Here is a 22597-nt window from a genome sequence, read left to right as displayed (position 1 = left end):
AGGGTCTGGACTCGGGGATCGACTGCTGACTATTGCCAGGACCGTCTCCTGTTGTGTACCATCAACTGCAATTTTCTAGCAAAATAAGACATTTCATCATCATCATCATCAGCATCATTCATCCATCTACTTAATTCCCCTATCGCATCGTCTGCAGAAGCGCCTGCTTCGTATCCCAACTCTGGTTTTTTTTTTTTTTTTTTTTTTTTTTTTTTTTTTTTTTTTTTTTTTTCTTTTTCTCTCTTCCCTTCCCTCAAGTCTCCGAGAGCTGATTAGTTAAAAAGGCTGGCTCTCTGTCTTACTCTAGATAAGCCGTCTCTATCCCAGAGTTTCGCGATCGAGCCTAGAATCAAGCGTTTCCCTGCCAGCGTAACCCTGCCTCCGCGGGCCCTCTGGTCATTTGGTCCACCTGTAGCTTCATAAAATCATTTAAGGGGGAAGCAATTGGAGTGGTTTGCTCATATTTCTCAGGTTCCTACCCTTAATTAACTCTAATCCTAAGGTTTGAAGAGGGATGTATTAGTAATATGTTGTGGGGTGGCTAGTTAGAGTTGTTTGAAGAAGTGGGCGCCCCCCCTTGTAAACCACGTTCAACTTTTTTTTAATTAAAGCCATGTTCAACCGTATCCCCCTTGTTTGTGTTTATTTGGAACGTTTGATAATTATATTTCACAAGGTCCGAATGGCCGTTATAATATTATTACCGACCCAGCCACCCCAGAACCTGGTACTAAACTGCCACACTAGGAGGTCCCGGCATCAGAGCTTGGTCGATTCACATAGGGTGTTCCACCCACTGATGCAGCAGGAAGTTTTCTTGGAATGTATGTGGGGGTTTTCATTGGTAAGAATAGAACCATATTGCTAGAAAGGTCTGGCACCATTTCGTTAGAAGGAGAATTGATATGAAGGGAGTTCTTTGGATTCTTCTATCTCCTGCTGTGAGTCTGGAAGATGCAAATGTCGGTGTACAGAAGCATATATAGGGGAAGGTCGATTCTTGGGATACTCGGGAAGTATGAACCTCATACTTCTTCTCCCCTCATCTCCCTCATGCACCATACACCCCATAACTAGTCCGCATTACTATCGGAGTATCGACATGTCACGTAAGTGGCAGTGCCCAGTCCTAGCACCAGACTCTTTATTCCTCCATCCCACATGGCATATCAGCAAATACGTTACCGCTGATGTGCCTGAATAATCAATTGTTTGCTGCAGCCTGCAGGTGCTCCTCTCATTATTAGAGATTATTCTCGAAGAAGTTTCAACTCCACTCCACTCACTCACACTCTCCACCCTCCATTATCTCTATGTGCGCACACACACACACACACACACACACACACACACACACACACATACACACATGACGCACAATCATCAAAACTTCTTTTTGCCATGCCGCTTACAGTCTAGCACTGATGCTGGGGTGTTCTTCCATTCCAATCATATATTCACAGTTGAACTTGCATGAAGCCCCTAGCATCAACTGGCTTCTTGGATCCTTGGCACGTTGCGTCATTGTGCCTCTTTTTCTTCTTTTTGGTTGAGTTTTGCGGAAAGTCTGAGAGTTTTATGTAGGGTGGAAGAGTCGTTGGCAGGCTGGACTTCAGATTTGGGAGGGCTTTTTTCTTTTTTCAAAATTTTTGGATTATGGCGGAGAGATTACAATATTAATTTTTTTGCTTCCTTTCATATTTGCTGGATGATGGTCTATTGACATACGAACAAGGACCGGGTGGCCTTGCAAAATGAGCATTGAATCATGGTTCCTCTTTCTGCGGGTGATTGAGGAGATGTTGTGATTTATCGCTGCTTTTCTTCAGGATCTCACAGTGGTCAATGACTGCGGTGAAAGAGAGAACTTTGCTGGGGCCTTGTCTTTGAGGAATTATGCATGGCGTTTGGATGGTGGATTTATGTATGTATCCTGGAAAGTTAATCGTGCGTGATGGGTTTTACAGCCGGAACCATATTTACGAGAGCGTTATTGGTTGCTTCAGGGGCTGTTGGAGGTTGGGTGGTATCCATCGCTGCACTATCCAAGTTCCGGCTTTGGCTCAGGAAGCCAAATTGGGGTAATAATAGAGGTGTGAGGTGGCCTCTCTCATGTCCAACCGATTGTTGCAAGCTCTTCTAGACACTACTGAGCAAATAATCCAAGAATGACTTCCACACACACACACACACACACACACACACACACACCCAAAAAAAAAAAAAAAAAAAAAAAAAAAAGAAAAAAAAAACAGGTATCCAAAGAATTATGCCCATTTGAATAACAATGTGGGTTATCCAACTGCTCGGCTCAATTTTCTAACTTGTCCCATAAACGATGCCACCATGCCACAGATCGACATGGATATCCTGCATTATCTCTGACAGGGATGGATATATATGTTCATGTCTGGGGATGAAACATCCAAAGTCTAAGAAACCTCAGTCCATTCATTCCGTTGCATGTCAATATCCCTCTGACAGTGGGTATCACAGCATAGCATGACTTAAGACATGATCAAGCTGCAACCCTACGATGCACGAAATTAAACCTTCCCCTTCCTGCCCAACCCCCTCACCTTCTCTCTCCGACCGTTTCCTTGCTCTGGGATGGATTGTTCACATGTCCACCGTCCACAATGATGTGGTGCGTAAATAACTCCCCCTTCTTCACTCGACCTGCCAAGTATATATGCACCAGACCCTGTCCCTGGTCCGCATATCATTCTCCCGAAGTCTTAAAACAAAACCATCAATACATCATCGACATCAGCTTCCTCACACTGAGGGAAATGTTTTCCTAACATGCCCTCCACTCAACCTGCCTTTTCCATCCACCCAGCCGGCCTTGTGGTACCCCAGTTAATGGACCGAACAGCTACATCTTGGCTCTGATTTTCGATTGATGGGACGTCCGTGGCTCGGAGTGGGTAGGATGGAAGAGGGGAGGGAGTTGAGGATTTGTATCGCATGGAGACTGGCCAAACCCCAGGGAAAGAGATGCACCGGGGCGGGGGAATTATGATAAAGAAAAATACACAAAATAGTGATAGTGGGGCATATACGACTTTGCAGGAAAGAGTGAACGTGGAGGCTTAATATTCTGCCAAAGACGGAGAGTGAGAGATGGACTTTTCGCATCGAATAGATGCGATATGTATCGAGAATTTGCCGAATTATAATCTGCCATCCGGTTCTCCCTTGAATCGCTTAACTCGTTTCTGTTCCCAGTTATCCAGATCCTTGGCCATGAGTTTCTGTACAGTCGTTAGCAATTATTCTATACATAATATCAAGTCAATGGAAAGAAGGACAACAGAATTGAGATAGATGAAAAATGAACTATGAAAAACACGAACATAATATTCCTCCTTCTCACTCCCCAATATCCTCCGCCGTGGATTCCTTTTAATCTGCACCCCGTCATCGCCTTCCGGGCCCTTGAGACCAAGCCCCATAGCCTCCTCCTGGCTCACTTGCTGCACCTTCCGATCGAACCGTTCGTACCGCATTGCAGTTGCTGGGGTGAGGACGAAAGAACCTGCAATAATGACGCTAATGAATGGGAGGCCGAAGAGGAGAAAGGGGTGTTTGGAGAGGTTTGCGCGGTATTTGGCACCCAGGCGTTCACTGAGGGTTGAGCCGAAGGAGTTGGAGGGGCGGAAACGTTTGGCTTGGAACACCATGTTGAAAATGGCCTTGGATAGTGCTTTTGTTTGGGGGGAGGGGGTGGCTGTCGGTATTTCTAAATTTAATATTTCGCTTCAATTTATGAAACTAATACTAGCTATATATCGCAATTGGTATAATTTCTGTCCCTCTGTTATTGAAAATGAAGTCGAAAGTATCTATTACTGCGCTGCAGTCGACCAAAAAGAGTTTTGAGCCCAGGAACCCGCTTTCTCGGCGAAACTGTTGATCCGTCGTAAACATCCAAAAGCAGTTGGGAAGCTTCATATCAACTTTTTGTTTCTTCTATGACGCCTCAGTCTTTTGCACTTCGCATCCCCCGTCAACATACATCACCCCCAGTCTCGCCCTGTAATCCCCGTATCACAGAAGCGCTCGCCAATGTTCCAAAGCTCAAATCTCTTTGGAGGTGCTTCGGCACAGCAGCAGCAGCAACCTCCTAGTCTATTCTCAAACCTTCCCACTGTTGGGCAGGCGACAAATCCTTTGTTCGGCCAGTCAGCAACCACAAATTCTCCATTCGGCCAGTCGACTATGGCAAATACCCCCTCCTTTGGCCAAAGCAATGTACAGGGAAATACAGGATCATCTTATTTGGGGACCCAGCAAGGCGCGCAGACCCTGAACCAGACCCAGACCCTGGGTCAGACTCAAACACAATCAACACTACCCTCCGTTTCCGCTGCGCAGCCAACTCAACCTGCCTACTTTAGTAGCCTGTTAGAGCGGGGGAAGAAGCGCCCCAATCTGTTTATGGGGGGTGTTAATTCTTCCGATCTGCCCAATCTCCAGCTGGGTTTGGATGATATTCGGAGAGCAGCGAGAGGCATGGGAGCTGCTGGTGAGCGGGACAGGGCTGGGGCACAGTTAGAACATCCTAGCAGCAAAGCGTAAAGCACACGTTTCATTTTTCGTGCAGTTATATAAAGCGGTAGTGAAACATTCTGCTAACATGTCGATTTTGTTTTTTAGACACTACTCCTTAGCTGCATCTGGTATATCTCCGGGTCAAATTCTACAGGATTTAAAAATGCTCGACACGCAAACTACAGAGGGCAGCCCATTCAAGCAAACTGATGCATTCGACCCGGACAATCAAAAATTTCTACGACAGGCTCAACAGCGTGGAAGAGATGCGATGATTGCTGAGAGTCTTTCTCGTGTCCGTAAGGATTTCGATATTTTTCTCGAGGATAAAGTAAATCTTAATTGGGATGAGCAACGTCAAAAGATCTATGAACACTTTGGCTTAACGCTTTGGGATGGCTCTGCATGTGGGAAGGCTGATTCTTCGTACCGGGCTGCGTTTGGTCGGACAGGGGCCTTTGGCCTCTCGACGCCGTCGGGGCTGGATATGTCACGGGGCGGAAAATCTGGTGCCAGACGGAGCGTGTTTGGTCGGTCGGCTCTGGGGAAATCTGTCATAGGGTCTCCTTTAGTTAGCGCAAGAAGCCCTCAATCTTTTGTTGATTCAATTATGAAGAATGACGGGAGTGGGAGCATTCAATCTGCAGATTCTCGATTCTTGAGGGAAAAGATTCGATATTTTGCGATGAAAGTTCAGGCTCTCAATGAGGCAAGGCTTCAAGAAAGGGTGTTCCCGATTTTATATGAGTTTGCTGAAACTGAGCGTGTTGCGGGGGGAGATGTATGTGAATTTCTCACCCCTTCTGTACACAATTTTATGCTTGCTTCTAACGTGTCCCTTTTTTAACTGCCCCTCCCCTCCCCAGATCCCACGACAGCTGATTGACGCATATCACGCTTTAATTAGCATTGTAAATGAAAGCCCAAATGCTGGTAGTCTTTCGGATCCTGACGTTCTCAAAGAGCGACAGTTTGCCAATGACTACTTGGATGATTCCACGCATTCGATTGGGGCGACGAAGATGAGAAAGAGAATCATCGAAGGCTCGCGGAAGTTTCTGGAACAGTCGTTCTATAAAGAAGTCGAATCCATCATCGCTAAGAATCCCCGTGAAGCCCAACTTGGTGGAATCCCATCCATAACTAACAAGATCCGGGCATATATTCGTCTTCGTGCCGCGAGAAAGGACCTTGCCCCCGATGGCACGGAGCTCCAGATGGTTGGTCAGGATTATTGCTGGATTCTCATTTTTTACCTGCTCAGATGTGGCTTTGTAAAAGAAGCTGCAGAATATGTCAGCCAGGATCCAGGGTTCCGGTCACTTGATCACAAATTCGTCACCTACATGACAACTTATGCACAGAACCGAAGGCTTCAGCGGGATCTTCAGCAGAAGATTAATGGAGAGTATCAGCAGCGACTCCGCAATGCACCCGAGAACACAGTTGACCCATATCGTATGGCATGCTATAAAATCATCGGCCGCTGTGACCTTACCCAACGCCGTTTTGAAGGTATAGGTCAGGGTGTCGAGGATTGGATGTGGTTGCAGTTCGTCTTTGCTCGGGAAGATAGTCGAGCGGAAGAAGTTGCCGGTGAACTCTTTGGACTGGAGGACATTCAAAGTGACATTGCTGAAATTGGACAGCGGGTGTTTGGAAAGGATCAAGACGGGCCCGGTGGTTATGGGACATTCTTCCTCCTTCAAATCCTTGGAGGAATGTTCGAACAGGCCGTAGCGTGTCTTGCGAACCATGCCCCAATTAGCGCTGTGCACTTTGCCATTGCGTTGGATTTCTATGGCCTACTTCACGTTTCAGACTTTTATACCTCTGGTGATGAACTTTGTAAGTAGTTGTTGTCCTCATCCTTTTGTATCTTCTTCTTAATTGTCCCTATGCTTGCTAACCAATAATCGTGTGAAACAGTGTCCTTCAGCACGAAGCAAGTTCCTCAAATCAACTTCGCCTCACTCATCACTCAGTATACTAGAGAATTCCGCACCGGTTATGTTGAGGCCGCAGTCGACTATTTCACTCTTATATGCCTGAATGCCGATCTCCCAGGCGAACTTGGCAAATCCCAAGCTTCAGTCTGCCACGAAGCTCTAAGAGAATTCATACTGGAAACCCGTGACTTTGCCATCCTTCTTGGGGACATCCGTTCTAACGGCACTAGAATCAAGGGAATAATAGAGGAACGGCTTAAACTTATCAAGCTGATTGACCAGGAAGAGTTCCTGAAGACGATCACGGTTCAAGCTGCGGCTGTTGCCGACGATAAGGGGCTAATCACAGATGCCGTTCTGCTATACCACCTAGCTGAAGAATATGACAATGTCATCTCTATAATCAACCGGGCCCTTTCGGATGCTGTTGCTGTGGACTTGGGTGAATCTGCAATGAAGCTCCAGCCTCTGAAACCCCGAACCACGCAGGAGGGACAGGAACAGGTGCAGAAGGGTCAACAGACGCCCCCCCAAATTGAACCGGGGAGCAGTCTTAGTCTCACAGCTGTGGACGACCCGGTTGTGCTGGCGAAGGATATGATTGGGCTCTATAATACCAATGCGCTCTACTATCAGAGAATCCAACAAATCAACAGGGACGCCTGTGGATTGCTGCTGCAGACTATGGACGCCAAGGCTAATGTTGAAGCTGGGAAATGGGCTCAGGCACTTGACGTAAGTTATTCTCCCATCATTGCAAATCTCGGGGTATAGCAAAATAACACTGTTTTTGCACGCTAACATTTGATGCCAACAGAACATCAACGACCTCCAAATCCTCCCATTGCGTGCTCAGGGCTCTGTTCAATACATCCGCAGCGCAGCGCAGGCATTCCCGGCCCTTCCTCCCGTCATTTCCAGGAACACGGGCCAACTGATCATGTGGAGTATGATGTGTATCGGCCGGGAACGCGAGAAGCTTCAGCAAAGTGCGTATGAGAATGACATGCGACAGAGCCTTGCGGATGAGCTGCTGGTGATGGCGAAGGATCTGATGGTTTTCGCGGGGATGATTAAGTATAAGTTGCCGCCGCGGGTTTATGAGATGTTGGCTAAGGCTGGTGGAGAGATTGGGTTATAAATGAAGATAACGTATATTGGATTATGTGCTAGATAAAAAGGATTTTTCCTTTTATTTTTTATTTATTTTTTTATTTTTTATTTTTTTTTTTAATTTTTACTCTTGTCATGGAGTGCGAATGGCTGAGCTATATGTCTAGCTAGAAGGGCTTTGGAAAAGGATATATCATTACCAGAACTGCAAGAAAAATGAGAAGAAGTAGGGGGGGAACAATTGACTCCTTTCAGCATTGTTTATTAAGTAGTTCCATCTTCTCAGGTCTTGGGCATGGCTTGAGCTTGCGGATGCAGCATATTTGTCTACGCAGACACTAGATTCCCCGAAACCGCCTTATAGCTGATTGTTCCAACAGAACAGAGATTTTGCTGCTTCTTCGAAAACGATTGAGATATTGATATCAATATGAAAAATATTAACATAAACCTACCTATGCCCGTCATACAAGTCTTTAGTTCGGTCTTGGCGAATTCCCACTTGGGCCAACTTCTTTTGCCAGCCTCAAGTCGCATCCATCTCAACTTTTCTTTCCGAGCTTAAATTAAAGAAACTTTCCTCAAATTTCAATTGACTGCCAGCCACCCATCCAGCTCTCTCCAAGCCGTGGTTTTCGCACCCGCCAGCATTATAATCCAGATTCACACTCACTATTACCTATTTTCAATCGCAGTCTCCCACTTCTCTGTACCTTTCAGCTTTCCCTGCGCCGAAACTCTCGTTACCAGCCCCAAGGATTATTCCGGCTAAATTTTCATAGAACTCGCCTCTCCGTCTATTTTGCCTTAAAAAGAGTATCCCAATCTACCGACATCCTTTGCTCGACCTCACACATATATCGGACATTAGCTAGTAATGGATGAAGATGGTGTGGCCACAGCTTCTGCCTCCCCTCAGTCACCTGTTTCGAATTTCCCAGAGCAGCATGTGACACCGGGACCATTAGTTGCTGGGGTGGAGAATTCCACAGATGTAGATATGGACAGTAATGTTGAGGATGATGACTCAAGACTTCAGAATGATATAAAGGCACAGGTTGAGGCCGAACCAGGACAGCATGTGTCACAGTCTTTACAGTCTGCACAGTCTGCACAGTCTGCAGAGTTGTTGTCCAATCCACAGCAAGCAACAACAACTCCAAATGCAGAGCCAGCAGCAGGATCTACTGAACAACCTGCTACGCCGGCAAATCCTCCCACGTCCGCTGGCCCAGATTATTATAGCCTTTTCAACAACCCGCCAAACCTGGGATGGATCAGGCAGGTTCTGTTTGAGCTGAAGGATTCGGTGGAAATGAGCGTGGATGAGTTCAACACCTACTGGCCGTTTATAGACAATGTTTGGGTGAAACAGAGGTCAAACTCCACCAAGGATGGCCTCACAACTACTGATTATTACATGTGTCGTTTACGGAGGCCTACATGCAGACCCACACAGCGGAGACCGCTGCCTGAAGGGAAGAAGCCTAGGAAGAAGCAAGTTAGGGAAGGGAACCAGTGCAACGTGCAGATGAAAGTGGTGAAGTTCGACGGAGCTTATTCTGCAGTTACGATCTCACAGACGCGCAGGAGTAGTCGGACGCATTCGCATGATCTGGATCACATCGATAAGGTAAAGAGGAATTCAGGGCTCATGGACTTCTGTAGGAAGGAAGCTGAGAAGGGTTATCTGCCGTCGTCGATATTTGCGAAGTTTCGCGAGGAGCCTGAGAAGCTGCTGGCAGCTGGTGGGAAATTTTTTACCGTTACTGACGTCCGCAACGTCTCTGCCAAATGGCGCGTGTCACATCCCGATGTGAAATTGAAAGAACATCAGGGTTACCATTTCCAGCAGGGTCATGGTGTGGTGCGTACTCATGGTCCGCTGCTAGGCCTCCCAAATGGCATCGGGACCGCTCAATTCGAGTCTCAACCTGCTCGTCTCCAACTTCCTCGTTCCCAGCTGCCTCCCGATGCTCTACCATTCCCAACATATTCTCTGGACTTTCTACAGCCATATCTACCACGGCATGAGAACGGTCGGCAATTCCCATTCGTCACTTTAACGTATGCATCTTCCATGGATGCGAGGGTGTCACTTCTCCCCGGCGTGCAAACGGCCTTGTCCGGTCCTGAATCCAAATTGATGACACATTATCTGCGCTCTCGACATGATGCCATCTTAATAGGAGTGGGGACTGCCATGGCAGATAACCCAGGCTTAAACTGTCGATTGGAAGGTTCAGGAGGGTTTGGCGGGTTGGGCAAGATGTGGCAACCTAGACCAATTATTGTAGATCCGACGGGGAGATGGTCGGCCGACCCTGAGTGCCGGCTATTAAGGACCGCGAAAGAAGGGAAAGGCAAGGCACCATGGATCATCGTTTCGCCGGGTGCGAACATCCAGCCTGCTAAAGTCCTACGGCTCAAGACTCATGGAGGTGATTATCTACGCATTGTGGAATATAATCAGAGCTGGCGGCTTAGGTGGGAAGCTATTTTACGCGCTTTGGGTACTGAGGGCATAAACAGCGTCATGATAGAAGGGGGAGCAACGGTGATTAGTGAATTGTTAAATCCCGAATATGTGGATTTTGTGGACTCTCTTATAGTTACTGTTGCTCCTACATTCCTGGGCCGGGGTGGGGTTGGAGTCAGTCCCGATTCCAAGAAGGACGGAACAGGTAAAGCGATCAGTGCACTTGATCCCCGTGATATTAGGTGGCAGTCACTGGGTAAAGACGTTGTTTTATGCGGAAAGATACGCGGTCCTCCTCCAGCGCCCATCCTTCCGGGGATTGAGGCTGTTGCTCAGGAAAATGTGCAGGGAAATGCACAAGAAAATTGTCAACAAAATACACAAGGAAATTCATGATACCTTTTTCTTAGGGTTATAGCATTGGTGTTTCTTTCTTTTTTAAAAGATCGCCAGATTATTCGGACTATATATATATATATATATATATATATATATATATATAGGTGTCAGATATGTTCGTTTTCCTGGAAAAGCGTTGGGTACGGGAATTTCATTCTTACCTTGCAACCTCACCGGGAACATTGCATACTTCACTCGCAATGAAGAACGACCATCTTTTCTGCCGTCCGCATCCTCTGACAAAACAACTCTCTGATGGGGCAACCCCAGCCGGCAAGGAGCACTTCATGCATGCTCCAGTCTGCCGGTGCTGTTGGTTCGGAGTCGGATTGAAGTTGAATATGTGCAATCAGCTATTATCTACATATTCTATTGTACATCTGCAGAGGTTTGGGGAGAAAAGGACCTTACGATATGCATCGAAGGACGAATGGTCCCCTTCTGCAGCGGAAAAGTTTTCCCAGATCATTCCAGTATCTCTAAACTGGCTTCTACCCCGGATCAGCTCTGGTGGTGTCCTTTTCGCGAGCCTAACCAGCTCGTCATCTGGTAATTGTTTAATCGCCTGCATATATCCTAGATGTTCAAATATTCCTTTAGCAATCTGATGGGCAACGCAGAATAAATGCAAATGCAGTGAATTATTTTGTCAATTCTTTGTTACAACCTACCAACTCGAATGATAAGTATGTCTCCAAACTTTATCTCTGTCCCCTGCGACTGTCGCAACGGCTTTGAGATATTTCAGTGGAATGGAGGTTTTCTTGAACACCTCAGTCGATATGTTGTTTGTTGGTGCCCATCTGTGGAAATCGAGCAAGATGCCACGGCCTACAATTCCTTTCTCAGCCCAGGTTGGAAGACGGCAGGAAAGGGGGTGTTAGCTATCTGTAGATAGGACATTTTCCCTGTTCACTTTGCTGGCATACTTACCCTGGATGCCATTAACTGTGCTGTCTTTCGAACCATGGATATCTTCCATTGTCACGCTGATATAGAATTTCTTTTCCTTTTGGTAGCCAAAGTGCAGAGTCCGTCCCCTATTCACTCACATGAAGAAGGGTTCCGTCAGCGATTCTTATTCGTAGCCTTCTGGAAAACTTCAATCCAATGGCGGGATGTATTTATGGGGGGATAGAGGGTTGAAGAAGCATAAGGGGGAGCTTACATTGGCTGCTACTCTGCGTGTTAAAAGTCCAGATATCATTGTTCACCGTACGGTGATTTGTCGATGAGTTGTTTGTGGAACACTTGACACCCGAAGAAAGGGACCTTGCTCTGTGCGTCCAACGGCCAATTTAGGGATAATTCTCCATGTATATATATATATATATATATGGAGATAATGGTTAATTCTCTAGCATTGTTGTAGAGGGCATTTAAGTTATTTTTTCAGAAATAACGCAATGATGATTCAGGGGTGAATAAAGATGACAAGAGGTCGAGAGAACGAAATAATAATGTATCTCTCTTTCGTATTCATAAAGATATTTTCTCTCCTCACACCAGTCTTGATCTCCGTCTTTGCCGCCTCTGCCCCGATGGCATCTGTTTGCCGATTCAGGAACCCCAGTTGATCATTCTTCCCATACAAACCCATGTCTTGTTCAAGGGAAGCATGGAGAATTTAGGAAGATTTGCGGGGCGTCTCATCATTGTTGAAGATTGTCTTCTATTGACAACTTTAGATGCTTTAGGTTGTGTCGATTATTGGGTACCTATGAGCAGATACAGATCCAAAAATGGCCAGAAGGATGACTTCTGTGGCTTTTATGCTGTTTCCCTGTTTTACTTCCCTCAGATGCGTGTTGGTGATATCCCTGGGGTTATCCCTGTTTCGTGCCGAGCAAGAACATAGGTATATTCAATTGGCTAAACTCTTCCTCCTCCATACGGCTGCTGTTACGATCGAGCTGTCTCCATATTATTTATACTGGACCCTGATATATAGTTTTTAAATCTTTTAAATTATAATTTTATTACATAATATATAACAATTAAAGTAGTAAACTAAATAGATTCAAAAATATATTATAATATATGTAAAGTTCATTTAGTTCTATCATAACTTAATTTAAAATCAAAATTAAATAAGATAAAAGTTTTAACTCAATTAATTAAATATCTGTATGAAGAATACTAAACTAAGAATTTAAATATAAAATGAATAAGCAGTTGAATATAAATAAATAATTGAGAATTAAAACAAATCAATCTGAATAATTAAATATGATTGAAGCTATAGTAGATTAATTTTAATTCATATTATCAGTGTGGCGTTCCGCCCCTATAATTACCTGTGGTGTTCCGCCTCTATTCTTCCGCCCCTTCCTATATTAGTATCCGCTCTCTATTCGCCCCTCTCTAATCCACTCAGAGGCCCCAATCTCTCCTATATTTCCTATCCTATGTGATCACTCCTACCATATAGAGTGATTATAGTGTGTATATATAGCAGAGCATCCGCCCATCTTATTAGAAGAGAATCAGATATGATTTATCTTATCTATTCAATTGCTTGTACGTATCAATCAGCATTTGTGTTGTAATTAGTTCAAATAATTATATCATAAAAATACTTTTCTAATAAATAAAATCAAAAATCAAAATACTGTCAATGTAAAATAAATACATAGTGAAAAAGAGATTATATATATAGATTAAAAGAGTGTTTTGAAAGTTACAAAAAAAGTAAATCACTTACAAAAAGTGAAAAAAAGTAGAAAAAAAATAAATGAAAATTCTTACTCTCAATCATAAAAACATAGAATCTCAGTGCATGGCATGTTACATACTAGAACATACTGCTCATATGTGTGAAAGTTGATTTAGAAATGATTCTTAATATAATTAATCTATTTTTCTTAACTATGTGGTTGTTGTATTTATAAACACAATGAAATGAAGAGGAAGTTGTCTGTTGTCTCACTAATTAGCTTGTTGAATTTCATTAGTTAACTGGTTAGTGTGAGTTATTAGCTAGGTTAACTAGTTAACTAGTTAGTTATTTAGCCGCCGTGATGACATAATCCCCGCTTTGCCCCTAGCGTACCATTCAAACAAAAAAAAGAATATGAAATATTAAACAAGGAACACACGACACCAACACAAACAAGTTCCAAACTCCAACCTCGAATCCGTCAAATCCGTAAATTCCTGTCTCTTCCTTTATCTTCTCACCGGCCACTTCCCTCTTTGCCATTACTTCTGCTGTGTTTCCTCGAGAACCCTCTTACAATCCCTCCATACTCTGCACTCGTCTTAGCGGCCCTCCTTTTTCCTTACCACCAGCCTTCTCAGAAGCTGCTGTTATGGCTCCCAAAAAGCCCACTGCTGCTGCGATGTCCGTTATTTCAAAGCCAGCCACCAAGGCAAGCAAGGCAAAAGTAACCAAAAAAACTGTTTCAGCTGCTCCAGCTGCTCCTGTTGCCTCTAAGAAGAAACCTACCAAAGCAGCTCAAGCTGCAGTGAATGTAGGGATTTCAGCGATTTCAGCGACTGCATCAACCGCTCCAAAGCCTAAAACAGGGCGTCCCAAGAAGGTGGTAGAGCCCCTTGAGAAAACTGACAGCGTCAAGTTGAATGGCATGTCTTCTTCTCCCCCAACTGACTCAAACGAGTCGCACAAGAAGCGCAAGGCCCCTGTCGTAGATGATGTCGTGCCGCGCGAACCCAAGAAACCCCGTGTCGTTAAAGGCCCCGTCGTCAAAGCCAAAGTGGTCATCAACCAGCCCCCTTCACAACGATTGAACGTCTATGTTTGTGGCGAAGGAAGCTCTGGAGAGCTTGGCCTTGGTGCCGCAAAGAACGTAGTCGACGTGAAGCGTCCCCGTCTCAACCCGCACCTCCGTGCGGATACTGTTGGTGTTGTCCAGATTGCCGCAGGTGGCATGCATTGTGTTGCTCTTACTCATGATAACAAGATTTTGACCTGGGGTGTCAATGACCAGGGCGCGTTGGGGCGTGATACTATATGGGATGGCGGGATGAAAGATATTGAAGATGATGCGAATGATTCCGATTCCGATTCGAATAGTGGTAGTGGTTTGAACCCACGCGAATGCACTCCTACTGCTGTTCCATCTGAGTATTTCCCCAAAGATACAGTTTTTGTCCAAGTCAGTGCTAGTGATAGTGCATCTTTCGCGCTCACTGATGTTGGCACAGTCTACGGTTGGGGTACGTTCAGAGTAAGTCAATTTTCACACTCTCCAGCGCAATTACTACGTCGTTTCTAAGGAAAATCCATGTAACTAACGCACCTCCCACCAACTAGGGCAATGATGGCATCTTGGGTTTCGACAGTAATACCAAAGTCCAACGGACCCCGACCCTCATTACAACATTGACAAAGATCAAAACCATCATTTGCGGTGCCAACCACGTCCTGGCCTTGAATGACAAAGGGTCCGTCTACTCCTGGGGTTCAGGCCAGCAGAATCAGCTGGGTCGCCGCATCATCGAACGCAACAAACTCAACGGCCTCCAGCCGCGCGAATTCGGCCTTCCCAAAAACATGGTCGGTCTAGGCTGCGGCTCCTACCACTCGTTCGCCATCCACAAATCCGGCAAGGTCTACGCGTGGGGCCTCAACAGCTTCGGAGAGACTGGCATTGTCCAGGGCGCCGGTGATAGTGACGCGGCCGTCCTACACCCTGCCGTCGTCGAGTCCTTGTTGGACAAGGATGTCGTCCAGGTCTGCGGCGGGTCCCATCATTCTCTTGCCCTAACCGCTAAAGGCGAGTGTCTTGCATTTGGCCGTCTTGATGGGTTTCAGACTGGGTTGAAGATCGACTCGTTGCCTGAAGAGTCTATTATTCGTGACGATAGGAATAAGCCTCGCATCCTCGTTACGCCTACTGCTATCCCGGGTGTTGACGCATGTCATGTTGCTACTGGGAGTGATCATTCTATTGCCATCGATAAGGATGGGCATGCTTGGTCTTGGGGGTTTTCGGCCAATTATCAGACTGGCCAAGGGAATGATGAGGATATTGAAGTTGCTTCTATTGTTGAAAATACTGCTGTTCGTGGGAAGAAGTTGAATTGGGCGGATGGTGGTGGCCAGTTTTCTATTTTTACTGAGATTGCTCATCTGCCTGCTGAATCTTAAGTTGTTTTTCTCTTTCCCTTTTATCATTTACAGTTGCGTTATTTTTTTACAGGCTGATTTTGATCTGGGAAGATTTGTATGTCTGTTCCGCACTCTGTTTCTTAGTTTGAAGGATGGAGGTTTTCAACATCCTTTTTGTTTCAATTTTCGTCATATTTGTCTTACATGGGTGTGTTTTGGTTATCTTTCTGACTTTTTTATTTCTACGTCTGTTGTCAAGGGTTGTTTTTCTTCAGTGAAGCTTGTAATGTGTTGTTTCCTCCCCCCCCATCTCTGTGTTAGTTTGAAGGTTCAAGGTTTCTTTTCATCATATATTTGTGTTTTGATTTCCTAAAATTTTTGCTATTTTTGTATGTGAGAAATTGTGTTGTTTGCCTGACTTGATTATCTGTATTGTTATTCTACCTGTCGTGTTGTGGTACTCATACTCCTTTATTAGATTTTCTTCTTTTATTTGTTTGACCTGTCTTCTACTATGTTTTCACAATGGATGTTGGCCTCTATTTAGCATGGTTAGTATTTCAGCTCCTAGTTCTCTTCCAATTTGCTTCCTTTGTTTTTGTTTGAACCTGTGTTTCACTGTTTGAGATTCTAAATGGGAGAGTTTGGACCATTTGGCAGATGTTGTTTTGTACACTTGTGATGTGATGCTTGTCCTTGTTCTTCCTCCAGTGAGAATGGTGGAATTGAATTAAGGAAGCATGATGAGCATCACCAATCCAACAAGTAGAATAAAACAAACTCTGCAAAGACTTCCATGATTTTTAACTCATTTTTCTTCTCTGCATTTATCTTCATGCTAGCATCAAGTTCAAAAGCCCCTGTGATGGAATCTTATTATCAATGTTATCCAAATCTTCATCCATGAGTAATATTTAATTGCTAAAAATATACGGAGTACTTAAAAGTCATAATTGTCCATCGCATCTAAATCATCAAAAGCCCCTTGTGGCGGACCTGAACCCGAACCTGAACCCGAACTTGATTTTGGATCTGCAGCAGGCATGCCACCACCCTCAGTCTCAGCTAAGAGAGCCTCTAGTTCGTCATATTCAGGCCCATTTTCAACATTTGGTGTTGGTTTATCGACTTCGTTATCTCGATCACCTCCAACAAATAAGCTTCCCTCCTTTCCAAAATTGCTAAACATGTGACCTGGAATTTTTGTTCCTGTGCCTAATATGGATGATACTTGATTGTCCAGCATATCATCGCCCTTGCAATGATCTTGGTCATCTTGCCGTGTGGCATTTGTATTTGTGTTCGTGGGAAATAATTCACTGTTTCTTCCGTTCCGCGCATCCTCGTAGTTAGTCATGGTCACATCGTTCGCAGCTGGCGGCTGACTCGCGTGGTTTCCTATCTCTTCGTCTATATCCCTTTCATTAGCGTGGGATTTCGGTTTCCCTTCATTAATCCACTCTTTTCGCATTATCTGGATCCGTTTCGAGTGGCCCAGTTTCTCAATTATGGCGAGTCCATCTGCAAATTTCGCACGCGGGTACAGATTATCTAGCCAGAGTTGATAGAAATTGAGAAGGCGCATGGCATCGGAGAACTATTAAATGAATATAATTAATATATCATGATTTGAAGATTCCAAATTCCGCACAGACTATGGGAGAGCATCATGCCTCGTGGCCTTTCCCCTTAAACTTCAGCTTCGTCTTTGCGTCCTTCCGCAGTTTTGGAATTCCAGCCTGCGATAGTAAACTAAAGGGATATTTAGCAAAGCGAAGCTGTGGGGGGGGGGGGGGGGGAAAGACATGGAAAGCCTTTTAAGAAACCCATATTTTACGGCATACCGTGTCTCATCTAGTTTCACAACAGGTCGTCTCTTCGGCGCAACTTTGATCTCCTCATCGAGACCTAGGCCGGCGCCACTGGAGTCTGTCCGTGCATTTTTGATTTTTGACGCTGAATTTGTAGAGGCATTGGGTTGGCTGGTTTCTGTTTCTCTGAGGATATCATCAAGGCCAGCATCGTAATCGAATAGGTCGTCTATGGTAGGTGTTTGGTTTCGACCTCGCTCAGGACTTCGTCCTCGGATTTCCATCGTTCAATAGTGGCCGATGTGGTTAATTGGAGAAGAGGAGTGAGGTACAGAGGAATATACCTACATATATATAACTTCGAATAACCAAGATTAATACTGTGGCATTGTCAATTGGTTCTTGGAAATGTCTTGTTATATCAGATTTCCAGATTATGCCCCAACTCGACGCGACTTTTAACGCGACTGCCTAGGTATTTGGCACCAGCCCGATCAGGTTTAGCGTCAGGGGTTATAAGCCCTTTCTCCTTCCAAGACCACTCAAACCATCCTCTAAGTAGCTGCTCTTCATCATCTCTAATTCTCTCTTTATCTTCTTGCAACTCTCTTGTCTTTATCTTCATATGTGCTGCATCATGCCTCTTATATTTGGTCTCACTGTCAGCACCATGTAGACAAGCTACACCTCGGCTGAAACAGTTCTCAATCTGATGATTGTCTTCATTTCTCTTCTTATCTGAAGCAGTTTTCTTTGCTTTCCTTCACTCTCTGCTAGTTAATTATTTCAATTATTCTAAGGCTATGCACAGACTGACCTTCTCACTGAGTTATCTGGTCTGCAATAAACTGTGATTGACTGTGATTTTTTTTATTACATTTTACTAATCTCATTTTTTCTATTTCATGCATAATCAGCTTTAGTCAACTATACTTTGTTGATTTGAGTTCTGCACTTCTAATATCACCAGCATTGATGACACTCATTCTCGCACATTACCTCTCAATCCCCTTCGAAATGGGTTAGAGGCGGATCAGAGATTAGAAGTTTAGAGAGTTAGGATAGAGTTAAGGATTGAGATCTGTGAATATTAAGATAGGAATCATTCTTATGGGAGGCTAGTAGGCTGCAAGTGTTGTTTCAGTATAGAGTTCTTCTATTTACAATCAACCCTTTCTAATCATCCTCAATCACATGCCTCATCACAGGGGCAGCAATGGAACCTGGCAGCTCATGGCATTTTAGCTCTGTCATCACTCCAAAGTGAAATTTTTTACTTCTTTTACCACTCTTGTTTTTCTCAGACTGCATTAAGGCTTCTGTAACTTCTTCGCCTCTTGCATCTCATTATCACTATTCATCTGACGATTCTTAATAGACTCCGTGTCTGAGAGTCTCGAGGCTGCTGCTTTGTTGAATCGATTTCCGCAGAGTGAAGTATCAAGGATGTCAAATGCGTTCAGACAGAAGCTAGCCAGCCTGTGTGAAGTTGCTCAATCCCTGCTGATGGATCAATACACAATTTGGGTACGACTTCTAGCTGTGGAAAAGTGGCACCTCAGATTATTGGCAATACTAGTAAGGTGAGATCCCACACCGTGTCATATTAACTGACTGTGACACCATAAAGCTAAAGGATATACATCTGAAAAATCCTCGTCGTCCATTTCCCTCTATAGATTATGATTAGAAAGACGTTCACTGTTATAGTCCTGATTATGGTCATCCAACCCTCATCGATAATCGTCAAGAATTCCTCCGGCACTTCTATTTCTTTGAAACCGGAGTGCCACAGTTAATATAATTTCAAGAAGGTATATTCTCTTGGGATTAGCGGAAGTGGTCACCTTGCGGCATTGGTCCCTGAACCGAAGTTGAAGCAGAAGGCCCAGGCCATATTGCGTGGCTCACCTGCAGCTGCTGAGAAATCCTAGACCTCTCCTCCCAAATTGTAGCCTGCATTTCCTCGTTCGCATAATTTGAGTCATCCTTTGCTTACCCGGAGTGGTAGAAATTTTGGCTACCCTGGATTGCTTAATTGGCGTCTTGATAGCCATGCGCGTTCTGCGCAGGCGGGTCATTGATGTTGAAGCTGTAGCCCTGCCCAAACTAAATAGGTGCGTTGGTGCCGCTGAAACAGAGAATGGCTTGATTGGCGTCGTGGTAGACAGGGCCCTGCTGGAGGGGTTCGCATTGATATAGTTAAAGTTGTGTTCATGCAATGTGTTATCGGAGTTATCGACGAAAATTTCGGGATTTCCTTCCTCTCACCAAAGAGAAGTTGAGCTATGAAGTCTAGAATTGGTTCATGTTATCGTTTCTCTTTCCAAGAACGACACAAATACCTACATATATAGGCAACTCGCCGAGGCTCAACTGTTGAAATTTATGGATCTCGAATATCATCATCAAAAATCCTTACACTGGTGATAGCATCCTTAGGAATTGCATCCTCATGTCTAGTCTAGTAGTTTTCTTTCGCAACAGCTTTTGAGACGCCACTAGCCAAGAAGCCCTGGCGCACCCGTGGCTTAAGGGAGAGTCTGCCAGCGATCATAACCTGCTGCCAACTGTTGAATGAGCCATCTTCAAATAGTTATCCACAATAATAATGTTCTTGCCTGAATTGTGGCATTCTAGGCCATTAACATGCTTGGTGATTCCAGCTTTCTTGACGGTTTTCAATAACATTTTGCAAAGCTCTTCTACCTGGACAGAAACCGATTTTTGGACTACCAGTTATTTTAATTGTCGGTATAGAAGAGTTGCATAAGCTGTTTAAGTTGACATCGCGACCCTCACTGTCCCCAACGTATGCGAACAATGATCGTTGATGAGAGATTACGGTGTTAAAAAAGTGGCGTAGGCTTCGCATCACACCGTTCTTGGGGGACTGCTCCTTGAAAACAAGCAACAAAATGAAGTGTTCAGACTCCTCTGAGTGCGCGTCCTTCATCTTACACAATTCTCTGTGCAGGGGTTAAACTAGGCAGGGAACACGATCACATGACGCGTTTATGTAAAATCACGTGATATTTCATCAAAAGGGTCCAAGCTCCGACGAACATTACATCCATCCAATATTCAAATTGGTGCGAAGCAATCGATTGAAGAGCATCAACATTTAGCAGAAGTTCAGTATACACCAAGGGCTGTGTCTTCATCATGGCTACTGATCATAGCCGGCCTATTGTTCCTCCGCGGATTCTCAAAACTGACTACCCCGTACGTGCTCCTTTCTCCACTCGTGCCATTTTAGTTGCTTACCCAACTGTTCTCATTTTAGGTGATTGATACAGACCCGTACGCACGTCTTAATTCCGACCCAATTGTTCGATAAGCAGTGTTTCTAACGTCCATCACAGACATATAAAACGAGTCTTCGGATATGCACGCCCTTCCGATTATGTTCTAGGGGCTGGGATCGGTGCATCTTCCCCAGCTCTGTTTTGGTTGATGGAGAAAATGCACCCTATCAATGCCAGTCCAGGAACATTTGGCCGAGCTATGCGACTGGCGACGGCCATTGGCTTTTTTGGTGGCTTCTTCACCGTATATAACACATCGTGTAGTACGTTGAACTCACGTTAAATTATACCTTGGAAGCGGGTATTGTGGATTTCGCCATTAACAGCTCCTTCTATTTACAACATAGAACGTTTCTACGGTTTTACAGAAAACAAACGCGAGGTCGATATGGATATGCGTGAGATGGTCGATAAAATCAAGAAGGGAGAGCCTTTGTACGGAGAGTCGTCACTCTCTCCTTACATGCAAGGGATTGCCGCACGGAATTCGCGATATTCGTCCCTATTCATCCATATCATTCCTTGGTTCAATTTCGTGAACCACAACCAGGTATTAATTTTTCCGGACATATGAGAGTCTGTGGTTGATTTAGACCCAAGCTAATCTTTTTACCCATTGACAACAGCACGGCGTCGACACTGCAAAGTACTATCAACAAGCGGAACGGGAACTAGAAGCAGAACGCCAGAAGGCTCCATCCTCGTAATATATTGATTTCCTTCATTTTCAAGCTGTCTGTCCAATAGCATTCTGTGAAATTAATTTCCCGTTCGGTCCTGTTTTGTGTAAGGCTTTTTCGCTTTTTAAAGGGGAGGAAAATTATTGTACATAACTATATCTATGGTTCATAAATTTCATAAATATTCCTCGGCAGGAGGGCAAAAAGAGAAATATGGTGAAAAGCAATGTTAACCATGTTGCATCACGCAAATAATAGTTCATGGTAAAGGTATTATTTTGACCAAATCAATGCCCGCTTCCATGTTCTCATCAAAAACATCCTTCAGCTCACGGTCCTTTTTCGGTTTAGGATTAGGAGCTAGGTAGATATATCAGTTCCCCAAAAGCTCTTTTCTAAATGACATTGAAGTAGGTTATAGATCACCAATTATTACATACCTCTCTCATTCTCCTGGATATAAAATCGTCGTAATAACATAATTGCTTCCTTTCGGAACAGGCCTCCCGTGAGCTCATACGGTGGATCTATCCCGGGACTAATGTTCTATGTTTTCAGCAGCGATCCATGTTGGATATTTAGATGAAGGATGATCGACTCACTCAGAGTGCAAATTTAGAACCCCTCCAGTTCCTCCAAAACGTTCATTTGCGCATCCAAAGTACACATGTCTGATCCGATATTGTCTTAAAGCAGAAGCACACATTATACATGGCTCAACAGTAACATAGAGATCTGTCTCATGAAATATACTTCGTGGGTGACTTCTCAACACTTCTTCGACGGCTAAGAATTCTGCATGTCTTGTTCCCTTGATATTTTATATCAATTTTGCATACCGCAAGTTGCTCGAGGAGACGGCTATATACATACATACATTCATTGACTTATTTGTGTCATTCATACCGGATCCAATAATTTCCTCATTATGAACCAACACGCAGCCTACTGGGGTTTCGCCGCTTGCGAGAGCTTCTTCGCCCTTCGTATTTCTATGAATTAGTTTGTAGGTAGGTAGCGAGGAGCGGAGAGGGATATAGATACCATATCAAGGGCTTTCCTCATAAAATATTCATGCTTTAATGTTTCACTGGTAAACCGCGAGTTAGGTTTGTTCTGTTCCATCTGGACGAGAGAGACCTGTTATATCTACATTATCTAGCTCCGCATTCGTTTGACGAATGATTGTAGAGAATAAAATATTTGGGGACAAAATATTATTGTGGT

The 22597-nt window shown here is 44.4% G+C and overlaps 9 protein-coding genes across 9 annotated transcripts; 4 read left to right on the top strand and 5 right to left on the bottom strand.

The window, feature by feature from the left end:
• Positions 1-3176: 3176 nt before the first annotated feature.
• Positions 3177-3686, bottom strand: PADG_00294 (cytochrome c oxidase assembly protein COX16, mitochondrial; the record flags this gene model as incomplete). The annotated part of the gene is made up of 2 exons (XM_010757987.1): positions 3177-3257; positions 3360-3686. The coding sequence occupies 2 exons, from the start codon at positions 3684-3686 to the stop codon at positions 3177-3179; spliced, it is 408 nt and encodes a 135-aa protein (XP_010756289.1).
• A 385-nt stretch (positions 3687-4071) lies between these two features.
• Positions 4072-7647, top strand: PADG_00293 (linker nucleoporin NIC96; the record flags this gene model as incomplete). The annotated part of the gene is made up of 5 exons (XM_010757463.1): positions 4072-4580; positions 4663-5338; positions 5424-6405; positions 6487-7241; positions 7324-7647. The coding sequence occupies 5 exons, from the start codon at positions 4072-4074 to the stop codon at positions 7645-7647; spliced, it is 3246 nt and encodes a 1081-aa protein (XP_010755765.1).
• Positions 7648-8496: 849 nt separating this feature from the next.
• On the top strand, positions 8497-10494 carry PADG_00292 (uncharacterized protein; the record flags this gene model as incomplete). The annotated part of the gene is made up of 1 exon (XM_010757986.1): positions 8497-10494. One exon carries the CDS (start codon positions 8497-8499, stop codon positions 10492-10494), a length of 1998 nt encoding a protein of 665 aa, XP_010756288.1.
• A 194-nt stretch (positions 10495-10688) lies between these two features.
• PADG_11079 (uncharacterized protein) lies at positions 10689-11479 on the bottom strand (the record flags this gene model as incomplete). Its single annotated transcript, XM_010758380.1, has 4 exons — positions 10689-10807; positions 10909-11073; positions 11173-11328; positions 11431-11479. The coding sequence occupies 4 exons, from the start codon at positions 11477-11479 to the stop codon at positions 10689-10691; spliced, it is 489 nt and encodes a 162-aa protein (XP_010756682.1).
• A 2329-nt stretch (positions 11480-13808) lies between these two features.
• Positions 13809-15610, top strand: PADG_00291 (uncharacterized protein; the record flags this gene model as incomplete). Its single annotated transcript, XM_010757985.1, has 2 exons — positions 13809-14687; positions 14774-15610. 2 exons carry the CDS (start codon positions 13809-13811, stop codon positions 15608-15610), a joined length of 1716 nt encoding a protein of 571 aa, XP_010756287.1.
• Positions 15611-16511: 901 nt separating this feature from the next.
• On the bottom strand, positions 16512-17156 carry PADG_11078 (uncharacterized protein; the record flags this gene model as incomplete). The annotated part of the gene is made up of 1 exon (XM_010758379.1): positions 16512-17156. The coding sequence occupies one exon, from the start codon at positions 17154-17156 to the stop codon at positions 16512-16514; it is 645 nt and encodes a 214-aa protein (XP_010756681.1).
• Positions 17157-17238: 82 nt separating this feature from the next.
• On the bottom strand, positions 17239-17666 carry PADG_11077 (uncharacterized protein; the record flags this gene model as incomplete). Its single annotated transcript, XM_010758378.1, has 2 exons — positions 17239-17323; positions 17416-17666. 2 exons carry the CDS (start codon positions 17664-17666, stop codon positions 17239-17241), a joined length of 336 nt encoding a protein of 111 aa, XP_010756680.1.
• Positions 17667-20547: 2881 nt separating this feature from the next.
• On the top strand, positions 20548-21397 carry PADG_00288 (uncharacterized protein; the record flags this gene model as incomplete). The annotated part of the gene is made up of 5 exons (XM_010757984.1): positions 20548-20607; positions 20669-20685; positions 20748-20953; positions 21038-21240; positions 21317-21397. 5 exons carry the CDS (start codon positions 20548-20550, stop codon positions 21395-21397), a joined length of 567 nt encoding a protein of 188 aa, XP_010756286.1.
• Positions 21398-21629: 232 nt separating this feature from the next.
• On the bottom strand, positions 21630-22495 carry PADG_00287 (uncharacterized protein; the record flags this gene model as incomplete). Its single annotated transcript, XM_010757462.1, has 5 exons — positions 21630-21730; positions 21811-21908; positions 21973-22181; positions 22248-22352; positions 22415-22495. The coding sequence occupies 5 exons, from the start codon at positions 22493-22495 to the stop codon at positions 21630-21632; spliced, it is 594 nt and encodes a 197-aa protein (XP_010755764.1).
• Between the last annotated feature and the right edge of the window lie 102 nt (positions 22496-22597).

Source organism: Paracoccidioides brasiliensis (genome assembly GCF_000150735.1).
Source record: "Paracoccidioides brasiliensis Pb18 unplaced genomic scaffold supercont2.1, whole genome shotgun sequence".
NCBI classification, from domain to species: domain Eukaryota; kingdom Fungi; phylum Ascomycota; class Eurotiomycetes; order Onygenales; family Ajellomycetaceae; genus Paracoccidioides; species Paracoccidioides brasiliensis.
Note: the sequence above shows the minus strand (reverse complement) of the source record. Positions and strands in the feature narration are given on the sequence as shown.